Source organism: Drosophila gunungcola, unplaced genomic scaffold, assembly GCF_025200985.1.
Source record: "Drosophila gunungcola strain Sukarami unplaced genomic scaffold, Dgunungcola_SK_2 000125F, whole genome shotgun sequence".
Classification (NCBI taxonomy): domain Eukaryota; kingdom Metazoa; phylum Arthropoda; class Insecta; order Diptera; family Drosophilidae; genus Drosophila; species Drosophila gunungcola.
Genome location: NW_026453286.1, coordinates 109,122 through 125,159, shown reverse-complemented (window position 1 = coordinate 125,159; position 16,038 = coordinate 109,122). Strand labels below are relative to the sequence as shown.

At 39.5% G+C, this 16,038-nt stretch overlaps 1 protein-coding gene across 7 annotated transcripts in view; it reads left to right on the top strand.

Moving 5' to 3' along the window:
• Positions 1-16,038, top strand: part of LOC128265449 (neurotrimin) — a 35,516-nt gene that overhangs the window by 9,191 nt on the left and 10,287 nt on the right. For 2 of the 7 annotated variants that reach the window (XM_053001461.1, XM_053001462.1), the window contains exons 2-4: positions 6,386-6,698; positions 7,841-7,947; positions 14,095-14,280. In XM_053001461.1, the coding sequence (XP_052857421.1) occupies positions 6,437-6,698; positions 7,841-7,947; positions 14,095-14,280 (555 nt within the window). In that variant the 5' untranslated portion in view covers positions 6,386-6,436. Of the gene's footprint in view, positions 1-6,385; positions 6,699-7,810; positions 7,981-10,274; positions 12,292-14,094; positions 14,281-16,038 lie in introns of those variants that run through there. The other 5 variants (XM_053001457.1, XM_053001458.1, XM_053001459.1 and 2 more) reach the window with 4 other exon arrangements.

Here is a 16,038-nt window from a genome sequence, read left to right as displayed (position 1 = left end):
CACTGGCTACCCACACTCACAACTCTCATTTTCGCAGCTCCAATAACACTTTACATTTTCCATAGTTTTTTTTTCTACCTTTTTGGGGTTTTATTTTCTTTTTTTTTTTTTTTTTTGTTTTTGTCGGGCTGACTTGGGCAAAGATTAAAACTGAAGCTGTGGCTCCGGTCAGACAGGACGAGGACACCCGGTCTCATCCCCGCCTGTCTGATGATGGTCTGTGTCTGTCCCGGGTCTGTGGGTTCGGCTGCCATCTCTGTTACACGGCAATTACATGACTGAGAGCGTGGAAAGCTGAAAAAGCAGCTTCTCCGCTTTTTTTTGGGCGCCGGCGGGACGGGACAAAGTCGTTTGTTTGCATACCTGGCTAGCTGGTGATAACAATAATCCTTGACAAGCCATAAACATCTTAACGTCCTTGTCCCCGTCGCCGCTTTCCGCTTTCCATTTGCCATTTACCATTCGCCATTCGCCATTTACCATTTCCATCCAGCGCAGACAAATAGACTAGAGTTACAAATGTCGCAGAAGTCGCAGAAGTCGCAGGAGTCAGGCGTACTGGGGTTGCTCTTTGAAATTGTAAACCCAACAAGCGCTCTCGCAGTCGCAAAGTCAATTTGAATGTTTGTCCGGGGGATTTGCCTTTTTGTGCGACCTCACCCTCCCCCGCCAACGTCCCCTGCTTTCTCAGCATGAACCCTCGGGTCATGGCCCTTGAATAAGCAGCTAATTCGTTTATTATTTTTATTGTTGCGTTGACATTATTTACGTAAGCTGCTTGTCAGCTTTTCACTTAGGAAAAGAAAAGCGGAAGGCGGTAGGCGGCAGGCGGTAGGCGGAAGGCTCCGCATCGGAGACTTTATTATATTCATTTCCATTTTATTTGCCCATTTACAAGTTTCCATCTTTATGCCTTAAGTTTCGGACCGTTCTTCTCTCATCCTCGCGGCCATATCCTTTTGGTCTGGTCGGATGTCGTGTCCTGACTGCCGAGTTATGCCTTTATTTGGCACTTGACGACAATTGCCTTCACTCAACTCAACCGAACTGAATCCTGAGCTCCTCGGTCGCTCATTGACTTGGCCCGGCTATTGATAGAGCTTATTACGGATTACGGATTGGGGATTGGGGATTGCGGATTGAGGACTGAGGGTTGGGAACTAAGGACTGGGGCTAACAGGGCGGATGGCTGATGGGTGACAAGTGGCTCGGGATTTTCGCTTCATTGACGTTATCCTAAAAGACGTTCTGGCTGTTGATTTTTAATCGAAGTCTTATACGTTTTGAAAGGTTTTTTCTTTAAATTATCATAGCTTATGAAATATTTGTTACTCCTGAATAAAACTGATATTCATGTCCTTCATAAAAAATTATACTTATTGTTCTATTATCTCCTTAAAAATCAGTATTACATATCCTTATCAAAAACTTGTGGTACTTATAGGTATATAAGTTTGAATGTATTTAAAAAATGATTTCGAAATTAACATCTAGCTGTTAACTAGCGATTGCAATTCGCATGTTCAATTGAAGAGAAACTTACAAACCTGGAGGCTCAATTAAAGAGATTTGAGGTTGAACGTACACCACTAGAGGCTGAAAGCTGTCCTCAAACCGGAAAACAAATCCTTAAATCTGGCTCTTCGATTTCCTTTTTTTTATTCCCATCTCAGAGTGAGGCACTTTTCCACTTGAGCGCAGGCACATACAGCATAACTAAGGATAACTAAGGATCAGGCCAATACGACAATTGTCCAGCCATGGTCGTGGCATATCAACTGCTCCAAGTGCCCCCCATTGCCCCTCCCTGCCACCCCTTTTAGCCGGCTCAATGGCCGCCATGTCAGGTTGGTTTGGCTCCAGCCAAAGCCAAAGCCAAAGCCAAAGCTGAAGCCAGAGCGCTCAATTAGACCACAAGGCGTGGTGGTGGGCGGTGTATGGGGTGTATGGTGTATGGGGGCGTGGCCCAAGTAACAAACGATGGAGCGGAAGAGGTGGAAAGGTGGGAGTTTTGCCAGCAAATAAAAATATGACACGAGCTGGCATTTCTCTCGTGCATGTGGACCAGTTGACACTCACGCATTCAGGCATTTTCTCGCTGCGACCAAGGAAGGGGCTGTATTTGGGTGTGGCAGAGGCGTGACACGGGGGAGGAAGGGGGGGAAGGCGGTGGGGGGGAGGAGGGGTATTCCCTCCCACTCCAACTGGTGCGACAATTGTGCCGCTGGCCACACGAGGCGGGAAGCTCTGGCCAGGACTGCTCATTTACACTTTGCCACATGTCCCAGTGTCTCGGAAATCTGTCGCATCAGCACTAAAATCCCAGACTAACACACGAGGTGTATGTGCGACATTCCAGGGGCGGAGTGCCTATGTGGTGGGGGTGGGGGTCAAAGGCACAATGGGTGGGGCAAGTCAAATGGTTTGCTGCATTGTTGTACGAGGTATCTAGCTGGCTGGAGCTTCAGTCTCAGCAGTTGGATCTTGGCTTCTGGTTTTACATTTAATGATTGCCCGAGCACTATATTTTCACATATATAATAAATATAATAATCGTATTTGATTGATTTGGTTTATTTGAAACTTAATCAAATTCCTTTTTCCTTAAGATATTAACCATCTCTTAACAAATTTTACAAATGTTATTATAAATAATAGTCTAAATGTTGTTCGAGGTAATTTATAAACGATTTATTATTTATTTATTATTATAACACCCAGCAGCAAGTAAATTAGGATAGGGGGTACCAACTAGTTGGATTTCCTATGTGAGGTCATGTAGGCTTCAGCGTGTGTGTGTGTATGTGTGTGAGATGTTAAGCAAATACAGTTATACTAGTTGTACAGTGGTGTCCGAACCCATTTTAGCCCCCAGAAATACCCTCCCCCATTTTCACAAGCGCCGCGAGAAGTAAGTTTTGCTGACCATGACAACGACCACATTGGGGGGTGGGCGTAAAAGTGAGTGGGAATCGGGGTGGCAAAATGGTGAAATGAGCACGTTCCATGGCCAGTCAGTCGATGGCCAGTTGTCATTTGCCCCTTATCCACCCACCATTCCCCCGAAACTATGTGTTTAATTCTGTTTACTTTGAAGCAAAACATGGCATTCCCAAGTGTGTAGTTTTAAATGTCAGCAACAAAAGCACACAGGCAAAGGCATTTTCGGCCGCAAACAGAAACTGATTTACTTTAAGTTTCAGCAAAAGAAAACAAGAAACCAAATCAAGGCCGAAAGGAAAATATTTTGCTGATGGACAAAAAAAAAATAAACGGGGGGAAATGGAAATGCAAGGAGAATGCCACTTAGGCAACTAGCTAAACAATTAATTGCCAGCAATTTCCGTTTGCCTTCTGCACAATCAGAAATTATATTAAGCCACCTGAGCCAGAGATCTCGGATCCCTGTCCTTGGGAAATTATTTCAAGGCACCGGCAATATTTACTCTAATATTGAGTTTCAGACGTGGCACTTTGTTTCAATTAAAAGCCTGAAAATGCTTGCTGAGCTGGGAAAAGGGCTGGAATTTCAAATTGGCTGAGGGCACCACACATCCAACCCCATTTCCACCTGACCCTAATAAAATTGCACCTGCCTGAACCGTCAATTTACTCAGTAACAAAGTAATTTTTAACCATATTTGTTTACTCCCCTGTTCAATATAATATTATCATCAGTAATTGAATTTGTCCCGTAAAAAGTGCAACGAAGAGTAAATTCACTCTCAGCAGGGTAACTAGAGTAGCCGATGCCGATACCTATGCCTATACGTTTTTAAAGGGAGAATATATTACAAAAAAAAAAAAAACCCTTTCAACTTAATGATTTTTCAGATGAATGTCATCCAATTTGGAATTTAAAAACTTGTATTTTTACACCTTTGCAATGAGCATTATAATTGCAATGTTTGAACGCAATTAATAAGACATTTCTGACCAGTTGACTAAATCTTCAATCTTGGTATAAATTAAAAAATTGCGTGTAGTTTATGTAGAAACTGAAGGACAGACGGACAGGATAGAACAACTATCCAGTGATGCTGATCAAGAACATACATACTCTATATACTTTATAAGGTCGGAAAAGTGTTTGCGTTGCAAACTTTTGACTGAAATAATAATATATTTTGGAATTAAAATAAACGTAATATATAATATATGAATTTTCGCTGTAGAACTCTAAAAAAGGCTTTAGCTGGAATACCGTGCCTACTTTAACTGACAATAAATGTACTCATAATTATCGGGCCAGGCACAATATTGATTAGTTGGTTAATCACGGAGAATCGAGTTGCGCAAACTGTGTCACTTATGGTAAAGTCAACAATTGATTTATGTGTGGAGAAGGCGAGGAAAGGGGCATGCGCTCGGGTGTAAAGGGTATACCAATCAGAAGATCTCACCTATCAGATCTGACCCACGAAACTGGAACGGCGTCGGAGAAAAGTGTGGAAAGTGTGGAAAGTGTGATAAGTGTTTGAGTGCCAAGTGCACAAAAGAACCCGCATTATTAAGGGGCGACTGCGGGCCAAAGGACTAAGTACTGAGGTCCTAGGATTTGGACATGGGCGACAGATAGGACACGTATCTAATAAAACGCCTTGCACACGTTTCCACACTAATGTGCTGCCTTCGATCCAGCCATCGCAGCTCAAATATTTGGGCCTGCTTTTGTGAGCTCATTAAATTTCGTCAATGTAAATATGTGTGGCGCAGCAAAGGATGGCGTCGTCGAATGCAACACGTTGGTGTTGGTCCTTCGTGTCCTTTGGCGGCACGAAGGGGGCGGCAAGGGAGAGGGGGAGGGGCCGATAGCAAGCGACAGCCGGCATATGCACTTCCGGCACATTTCCTGTTGCGACTACTAGTCCCCGTCCTGCGGCTCGTCCTTCGTTCTCTGAATTTATTACGTGCAAATGTAAATAGCGGCACGTGCGGGCTCCGTATCATGGGCTCCACTGTCCTTTGCCTTTGAAAAAGCTCCTGTCCTAGTCCAGTGCCAAGAAACAGCCAGATACACTTGAGGAAATTATATTAAAGTATCTTCTTAAAAACATTGCTTGGCTGTAAATATTATCCGATGAATTTAAATATTTAATTGTGGTTTCAAATAGAGATAGCAAGAAATCCCCTTTTCAGCCAAACTACAAAAATATCGATATGCTCTTTGTTCTGATTTTAAGACTTTATATCCAATTTAAGTTCCTTTGATTAATTTATTTACAAATCTTTAAAGTATTTTTTTTTTTTTTTGATTAGTCAAAAATTTCTTATCCAATTAGAAGTCTTTTTGGCCGTTCTTAATTTGGCATACGAACTTGAAAAAACTTTTCCGAACAGAATAAGCCAATTAATTCAATATTATTCATGAATTGATTAATTTACTTTAAAAAATCGAAATGATTTCAAGCTGAACTGATATTTTTTCTTTTCTCTGTACACAAAAAGTTCCTGCTCTCTTTGTTTGCCTTCTGCGAAAACCCATTGCCGATCCTTCGCTGGCTCCTCCTTTGTGGCAATAAAAATGTTGCTGTCGCCAAACAAAGGCGGGGCAGGCTGCTGTCTGCAGTCTGCAGTCTGGAGTCCTTCGAGCATGTCCCGAGTCCTGTTGTCCGTGTCGCCTGTCGACTTGTTGCCACAGTGGGCATGCAACGCTCTGTCAATAGATAAAGCAGCTACAAGAAGCAAGCCAACAGATACCAGGGCAAACACTGCAATATGTACGTACGTCTATTTAGATAATTTATTTCGACAAATTGGCAGCGCAGCCAAATCGAGGCGGGAATAACAGTCAGAAGAAATAAGTAAGCAGCAAAGGAGCTAGGTTGAGCTAATCGGTGGTCCTTTTGTGGAGAGCTGAATGGCATTCGCTGTTCCATGTATTTCTTTGCTGACAATGTTCTTGGATAATGACACAAATAATATGTAGTGCTATGAAAGGTATTCAAGGACTTTTGTTCGCTGTTGTGGCATTTTATCTTTGAATTGGCCATACCAAGTGTCTCATATTTCTATTATGGGCTATTATATCAAGATATTGTTATTTCCGATCCCATAGGTACAAATGTACAAGGTATGTCCCTCAAATACTTTCTTAGCGCGTTTAGCTTTAAAGTTGAGAATCAACACTTTGGTAACTTTCATCCTATAGCTGCCAATGAACGTTATTTAAAAATTATTCGTAGCAGGTGGTTTTTAATTAATTTGGGCAGTGTAAAAGATAGTTATAGTTTTTTAAGCGAACTCAGCATAATTCCTAGCTCGACTTAATTTTAACATGTTCCGTGTTCCATGATTAATCTATATTTTGAATAATTGATTTAAGAACTAAGCCGATCAAAATAGATCCATTTCGATCCATTACAACCTCTTGTTTTATTTGCAGCACCTCCAGCAAATCAAGTCAAGACATGTTAAGGGAAGCTAAGACAGTCTTATGATGAGCTTGCTGGTGGTCAAGGAAAGCTGCGAGCGGATCGCCGACATCAGCTTTAGCCAAGAGCAATATACCGATTCCCATCGAAATCTGACCCGAGTAGCCAATCATCGCAAGCTGGCGCAACTCGAGATTGCGGCAGGTGGATCTGCACTGGGATCGGGACTGGGAGGCTCCGGCACCGGGTCGGGAACCGGAGGAGGATGTGGTCCAGCTCTTCGCTGGCAGTTGCTCCTACTCCTCCTGCTCTGCAACTGCATCGGTAAGTGAACTACGGATCGTCGAATTAACGAGCTCTGGCGCTGAAGCGTTGGGCAAATGCCGATAAATGTTTTCGCTTTGCTTTCTTTTATTACGATAATCCTGCTCTATCGAAAGGTTTGAATATCGTTAATCGAACAACTTATTGTCATCGATGTGCATATATTCCAGCTTTTACGATGTTACGCTTGCTTGATTTTCCCTATTAGATCGATGAGTGTTTCGATCTAATTGGTTCGTTCAGCTTAACCTCATTGATTTGCCTATCGTTGACAGGCCGCTCGCTATCCACACAAATCCACTCATACATACATAAGCACATACACAGAGAAAAATATTGCCGATTTTGTTTTAAAATGGATATGATCTGTGGCATGGTTCATAAAAATTATAATGTTATTCCTTAAAAAAAAACCATACTACCATGGAAATTTAAAAATATAAAGCTTTAAAATGCTCGTTTTTTTTTTCCTCAGTCAAACGTGCTTAAATTTTTTCCTTTGCTAATAGTTTGTTATTTGTTATGTAAATATTTCATCATCTGAAATCTTTTTTGGTTAAAATAAAATTAATATTTTTAAATGTATAAAAATGTATCTCTGAAGTTGTCATGGTTGGCTTGATTTATGAATAAGGCAGCCCAAACAATTCCAATAGCAGTCTAATAAGAATAATATTGACATGAATTTAAATTTAAATTTTAATTTAAGTTAAATTAAGCAATATGCATTAATGTTAAACAAAATGTACTTATATGGCAAGACTGTCCGATAATTTGTCCGATCGTTTCCAACCAATAGGATGGTTTGGGAAATATTGATCTTATCAAATAATTTTAAAATCCTTGTCATGTATTAACTATTTTTTCAGTTGAATCAGGGTTTATTTTCAATATCTGATTTACATTATAAAAATATTAAATACAACATTTACAAACTATATGTATATATATATATATATGATTTTTGGTAATTTTTGTTAAATTACTTTGAAGTTTTTTTCTCTGTGCCAAAGACTTACACACACACATACATACATGTGTAAAATTGTTCGAAATTGTGTTAATTGTTCAATCAATGTCTTCTCTTCATGGAAATGTCAATTGAAATGAAGATCTTACCGTTTCGAACAAAATCTCCTCAGTGGGCGCCTTCGAGCCGGACTTTGTGATTCCGTTGGAGAACGTGACCATAGCCCAAGGTCGGGACGCGACCTTCACGTGCGTGGTGAACAACCTCGGGGGTCATCGGGTGAGTGGTGACGGTTCGTCAGCCCCAGCCAAGGTATGTATCGGTTTCAGGCGCAGCGTTGAATTCTCGTCTTCCATTTCGTTTCCTTTGGTTCTGAGTTCTCTTCGGTTGTGTTTTTCATTTTGTTGCTTTTCCGTTCCGTTTCATTTGCCATTTCAAGTGCACAATATTCAAATAACTTAATACTGTTTTAACGATTTTCCAATCTAAAAGGCACCAATAACAATAAAGAGTTCGAAACTGCACCACAATTATCGCAATTATGTAACTGTTAAGCGCACCTATTCCTATATCCGCATATCTATAGTTCACTACCAGTATAACAGCCATAGCACCATACAATATTTACGATATATATAGTACAATACAATAAAAAATATCTATGCATACATCCCTGTGTATAGAGCACTCTGCATATTGAACGCCCCGATGCACAGCAACAACAACAGCAACAGCAATAACTGAGCCAAAAAGGACCAAACAATAACAGTAGGGAAAATAACAACAATTTTATTGAATCGATTCGATTCGAATCGCATAGCATCGCAACGCATCGCATCGACGAATCGAGCGGCACAGCATCAAAATAAATTTAAATAAACATGGCACAATTTGTGTGATACAAAACCGAGACCGAAAAATGCATAGCTTATTGTTTTTATCATCGTATTATATTATTATTAGCACTCACATTTAATTTATAACACTCACAAAGAGGGGTATCCGGGGATACGGGGATCCGGCTTCTGACTCCGGCATTGTGCCAAAGATTTTAAGCGATAAAAGAGCATCGCACAAAAAAACCGTCATCTGTAAGCGATTGTTGTTAGCAACAATAAACAATCGTCCATCGTTAAAAAGCAAACAAAAAAGTACAATAATAAATGTAAAATTGCTATTATTCAGTGCCTCCCAAAGGGCGATGTACATGTATGAGGTCGCATCGCGTAAACAATGGAAACAAATTAAGTCATTGTATCGGCAATGATTTAATCTCTTTAAAGCCTGGTTATCCCTACGTCGCGAAAGTCATTCGTTCTAAGCGATCAGCATGGGATTTTATGGAATTATATAAAAATCCATCATCGGTATGCGAAGCTATAATTCGCTAGTCGATAACTTTTACTTTCAAATGCATGCTTAAATATTACATAAATATTTTATTCCGGCTAAAAGAAAATCTAAAAGAAACATAAGCAAAGTTTTGTAGCGTATCAAAAAGAAGGGTTTTTTGTTTAATTGGCGACATTGAGGTGAATGTGGAGGACACCTTTAAATGTGACCGGCAGTCTCGTTTAAATCTTTATACTTTTAAAGAATGCGTTTCTGTGTGTGCAACGTCCTCTGTATCACGGCATACCCATTCATAAAAAATCAAAGAGTTTTTGAGGCAATAATACACATAATCCATGGTCAAACAAACGGTTGTTAAAAAATATTTTTATTTTACTTAAATTAAGTCTCAGATATCTTAAACATTTACTATTAAGCAATGTCTTACAAAAATGCATGAATATAATATTTTGTTTAGTTATTAACTTTCCACTACATCATTACTACTTAAGTATTTCACTCTTGTGATGACCCAATCCAAACTCACATAAGTAAAGGGTATTTGGCAGTTGAAATGCTCGCCTTCTTTATTTATTACCCTGTCTCTCTGCTTGTTTGCGTCTCGCGTCAAAGAGTGTTAATCAACGAAATGGGATCATAAATAAAAACGCCATTTCATATAAATCCTTCGATGTTTCAATCAAGCAAAAACAACTGAGCCAAACGACTGAAAAATGGCTGATGTGAACAGAAGGAAAGAGCGGAGTAGTGCCCCTTGTCATTTTATTTAAACAATAAATAAATACATATAATAACAATATAAAATGGCTAGGCTATAATGAAAATCTAACGATTGATTTATTCAAATGTAATTGGCGGTAAATTCTGGTCAATTCTGGAAAACAAGTCGAACCCATCACATATGGGCATTTAAGGGATATTTTTTCTCGTTGCTATTTTCTAAAATCATAGATAATCAAATAATTTTAATTATTGACAAATAGTTCTTTAGATTATTACTGCATTAATTATTTTTATAAAATAAATTGAACGCTTTACGGATTTGGCCAAGGTCGACTTAATCGCTTAAGTTTGCAGCCATTTGCTAACTTTAAACTTAAAACTCAATTAAATCCATTACTTGCACGAAGCACAAAGTTTCGTTTAAAAATTGTAAAGCAAAGTATTTTTTTGTTCTATTTTTTTAAATGCTCGGAAACATACGCGCGTAATTTTACAATACAATATAACCAGCTATTTTTCCTCCCAAATATGAACGGTGGAATATTTATATACGCTTATCGATTTGGTTTAGTTTAGGACTAGTGACTAAAGCCAGTGCTGAGTTCAGTGGGTTGGTGTGATGCAATCCCATTAAAACATTTATGCATAGTGTGACCATGGTCAAATACAATGCAATCCACTTAACTCCTTGCCGGCTATGCATATTTAAAGATTTCTTTTGCAGAATATCTTTGGATGAATTTGCGAAACGCAACTACTGCTGCTCATCCATTTGTTTAACAACGATGCCAACAACAATGCGAACAATGCGCAATTCATGGCATTGTTTTTATTTGCGTGTTGCCCTCTCCGTCGCACTCACGTTCAGCCTCTATATGTATCTCTGGCCCTTTGTTTGTAATTTCTTTCTCACTTTTTTCGGTTCGTTTTTTAGCCCACTTTCCTGGGCATCTTTTACTGTTTTTATTTTTGGTTAGTAAAATACAGAGAAATATTAATAAAAATAAATTCAAGCGCACCGAGTTCAAACCGAAACAAACTTTGCACCATTTTTGTATGTATATTATCAACAATATATTCGTGTTTGTGTGCAACTGTGCGAGTGTGTAACCGAATGTGTGAGTGTGTGAGTGTGTGCGTGAGTTGTGCTTCATGTAGTCGAGTTGCCCACGTAGTAACTGTAAACTTACTTTATGACATTTGCTCGCTTTATTTGCATTAACATTTGAACATTTTTTACAATCCGCTTTACATTTCTTCTCAACTTTGATTTTTTGTTGAACTCCTCTCCTCTTTGTTTGCCTGATTTTCGTCACAATCCGTTTGAGCCTTTGTTTAAAATCCCAACGGCCTGACCACCACTCAAAAAATCCCCCACTCCATTTTCCCCATCCCATCCCATCCCATCCCCATGCATTACTCAATAAATTTGCTTTATTGAGTAAATAAATAAAGCGCCAGCGCCAGTGCCGCCATCGCACTGCAACATCAAACGTTCGTCCTGGCTGCTGTCCATCGGTGTTTATTTTCTGAGCGGCCTCATAACCCATCACCCCCACTCCCCGTTCACGGACTCCCACCTTTCGCCTCTTCCCGCTATTGACACACTCGAATAAAAAATTAAAAGAGAAAAGAAAAACGGAAATAAACGGAGGCTGGCTCTCAGCTGTATTGGCATTCCTGCTTATTGGATTGTCGGATCCGCGACAATATAAACCTGCAAAACGGCTGCCGAGTTGGCAGATCACGAAGAACTAATGGCAAATATTTTTTTCACTTTTAAGTCAAAAGTTATATCAATCTGCAACTATAAAAAAGAGTCAAAGCCATGGGGATTTGAGTTTCTAGCTGTTACAGATTCTACAAAAAAAGTTGTAAGAATTTTTATACGCACTCTGAGAGTTGTTAAGCTCAGAAAAAAAAATGTAGCTACTTCAAAGGGACCTCAAGCACTAATTTAATACACTCAAAGAATATCATGATTAAAATAACAAAAGATCAATAATTAAAGTTTGATAACAACTACCTTAACATATTAACACATCTTAGGAATTTTACGGGCATTTTAGCTTATATTTTAACCATAACAAACATAAGTTACAAAATTAATTGGTGTAATAACTAATACTCTCAACCAGTTATTTCTAAGAACTGGGGAGCACTAATGCTTATTGATATAATTTTTAACATAAAAGCTCTTTTGGAACTTAAGAATTTAAATACTGTTTCTAAACCTAAAACATATTTCTAGAAGTCTAAGTCAATTAAAATAACCTTTTCATCAAATAAATAAACGTGAGACTAATATTAATTGCAAAGAAGAGTTAAGCTCTAATTATTTGGTGACAAAATTGCTGTATTTTTATTTAAAAACAAAATTCATAGTCAAAATAAAATTCAGTTACCAAATAAATAGGTCTAAATAATAAAACTGTTAATTGAAAACTTTTTTCTTAAAGCTATATATATACGCTACTTCCTCAGAATAATGACTTGGGAATTCTAAGCCGCGAAGACACCATTCGGAAATGGAAAAAATTCGTACAGGTTAGAGGATTTTACGTAATACACAGCCTTTCTGTCCAGTTTTCTCCTGAGTGTACCGATCCGACTTTATCGTTAGTTCCTTTTCCACCGTTCCCCGTTTCACTTTCCGGATTTGCGAAACCCGTTTTCGTTTCGTCCGCATAAAGCCGCTTAAGCCTATTAGCTAAAACCCGTAGACTGCGCTCAGTCGGCACATCATAATGTTAATTAAAACTAGGCGGAGCAGAGGAGCAGGGAGGTGGCGCAGGGGCTAGGATTAGTGGGATGGAAGATTGTGAGTGTTGCAACATTTGCCTGCCTTGCACCAAACCATCCCAAACAGACATACATTTATGTACGAGTATACATATACATACCTTTTAGTCGTTCTCCTCCTTTCCCTTGAAGTTAATCCACTCTTTTTTCTAATTGTGCATGCGATGTTAATGCCAACTGATTAGCCGCTTCACAACGCACCGCCAACTGCACCCATTATTCATGACTCTTGTGTTTCCTTGTGTTTCCCTTCGTTTCTGTCTCTCTCTATCTCTCTCTATCTAACCTCTAACCTCTAACTGTCTCTGTGTGTGTTCGCTGCACATGTGAGCGTTACTTCCCATTGTATGTATGTTTGTTTTATCTTTGGTCTTTGGTTACGAAAACGAAAAAAAAAGAAATTGTATGGAACTGCATAAGAAATACGAAGCGATTGCATAAGCGCAAAATGTTAACTAATTGTTGAATGTTTCTTCTCTCCACGAACGCAAACTGAAACTCATATCCACAAAAAAAAAAAACACTAAAATCCATTCGCCAAATGGCCAACGATGGACGCTGAAACCCGAAAACCGCAAACCCAATTCCACTAATTGCACTTGAAATAACCCTTTTCATATCCACCGACCATAACAACACCACCAACAACGACTCTAACAATCTGGACTCGATGGCAAAACCACCGGAAAAAACCCAACCCGACACAAACCACCCGAAAACCAAAAACTTGCAAAAACTTTGCCACTGCTCCTGTGCAAAATGGAAATGGCGTCAAATTGCGTTGACATCTGACGCTGACCAAATCAAAAATGCCAATAACAATGCTACACCAATACGATACAACAACGATCTGAAATTTAACCCCAAACACTACTATCAACACCAACCTCTACTCTTTTGCATCCATTGCAACGACACTAACACAAATGCCTAACATTCCGAAAACCATTCTTCCCAAAATTTCAACACCCACTCACCAATCCTCCAATACACCAACCACTTTAAATTTTCATATGACCACAAATTGATTTAAACGGTTTCGTTGGTTCTATCTTTTTTGGAATTTAAAATAATCTAATTCAACAACACGAATATTCACCAACCATTCAACATCGGTATTTCTATAACAACATTCAACAACAATAACTTGGGAAATTTGACAACAATACAACCACAATATAAACCACCACCAACCGACAACCGACGGTGACAATGCGCAAATGCTGCCAATAATGGCATTAACTAAATGTGGTGGCCCCAAAAACTTTTTCTGTGGGTGGATATCAAACTGCAATTTCCGAACATCTGGCGTCTGCTCGCACCCATACGTATATATCCTGGAACACAAACACAAACAACAATTTGACATGCAACAACGACCAACCGTTGTCTTTATCAACACACACACCCACTCACGCACATTCAAACCGACGCTGTCATCAACTCAACAACAACAATGGTCATCCCTTTATCCCCGCTTCCATTTCCCATTTCCCCGATTTCCCCCGAACACCGCCCCGATTCCATTTGGCAAACTGGCACCATCAGGTCGCCTGGATTAAGGCCGATGCCAAGGCAATCCTGGCCATACACGAGCACGTGATAACCAACAATGATCGATTATCGGTGCAGCACAACGACTACAACACATGGACGCTCAACATACGCAGCGTCAAAATGGAGGATGCCGGCAAATACATGTGTCAAGTCAACACGGATCCCATGAAGATGCAGGTGAGTGCTGCGATTCCAGTGCGAATACACAATGACCTCCCCCCGGAAAAACATATCATTTGTTTGCTGACGTGGCTATACTAATGGTCACATACCTAGTTACACTACAAAAACAAAGTAGGCATGGAGTTAACCACAAAGAGACATGAAAAAGTGAAAGGAAAGCCAGAAAGCCATTGCCTTTTTATTCGAATTTTCAGTGCACCAAATCAAAAAACAAAAAGAAGTATATTGTCAAGAATTAGCCAATTACAAAAGAAAAACGCCGCCAGCAGATGGCACCACATGCAAGCGCCATCTGCCGGTTGCGTATCACTGTGGACGGCCATCCACCTGGTGACGATAAGCACCGTAAAGTGTGCGCTGGGTGACTCCTATATATATAGCCGCAATATTGAAAATTAGCAAAGACTGATGTTATTTCTAGTAACATAAGCTAACGATGACGAATCGGTTAAGCAGAACCGGAGATAAAAAATAAAGTTGACATAAAAACAGGTGAAAAAATTTATTTACACTTTAAAAAAAAATGGTAGCATACAAAAAACTATGAGTATAATTTTTTGAATCAGGGAGTCGATCTGCACCGGAAAATCAATTTGTGGAATTAAATTTATTATTATTGTTCTTAATTTTATTTGAAAACATTGAACATTGGTTCGATTCGTTACTACGTTGACTACTGACTATCATATTTCTTGACATAAGACGCAGTGAAAGGAATAAATTAGTAAATCAAACTGGCTAAGCGTTGTACTTCTTGAAGAGTAAACAAAACTAGACAAGTGGTACAAAACATCCATTCTTCAAAAAAAAAAAATGTCGGCCTAAATCAATAATGCAAAGCAATACACGTACTTCTTGCAATTGGTTTTTTTTTTTGTTTCTGGGCTTTTATCTAGAGGCAGCAAGTATTTGCATCTCCCCTGAAAGCCTTTTATTTTTTTGCTGCAGCCTAATTTCTTGAAACTAACAAAGCATCAAAGCTATCAACTTTCAGTTCCCTTTCCGAAGGGCCACCGAAATAAATTCCGGGAAGAGTGGGGGTATAATGAAATTATTCCTGGAATGTCGGGGCTCCCTCTTTGGCCTCCTCATGTGTGTATATCCAGGACTCGTTCTTCTTTCCATTTTTTTCCCTCGAGAGTGAGTGTGTGTGTGTGGGGGGTGACATTTAAACACGATATATAAACAATGAAGCGCTTTAATGACAAAAATAAATAACAAACACAACGCCGTTGCAATGTTGACGTCATCAAAGAGCGCTTATGTGGGTGTGTTTGTGTGTGTGTGTGTGTGTGTGTGTGTGTGGGAGGGTGGGGAGAGAAGAGATTTCCTTCGGAATTTTCCGGGGGGAATTTTCCTATGTGTGTGCGACGTTTGCCGCTCCTCGAGTCGAGCTGAGTTGAATTGAGTTTTTTTTTTATGCAGCACCACCCCACCATTAAACGACATGTGCAAAACGATTGCGTTTTCAATTTCATTTCATTTATGCTGCAAGGATGATGAAGAAAATGTGTGTGGGTATTGGTGTGGGTGTGTGTGTATGTGTGTATGTGTGGGTGGGCCGCCGGCTTGTAATAAAATCAACCTAACAAAGCGAATTGAGTGAAAAGCAAATATGAGACAAATAAAAAGCAAACAGGCTTGACATTTCTCCAGCTTTCTCGGTTGCCGTCCTGCTTTCAAGCCTTTTTTTACCCACTGTCGGATAAATTTCGCGCTTGGCTCGTTTGGGGTTTTCCACTCTTTTCCGCC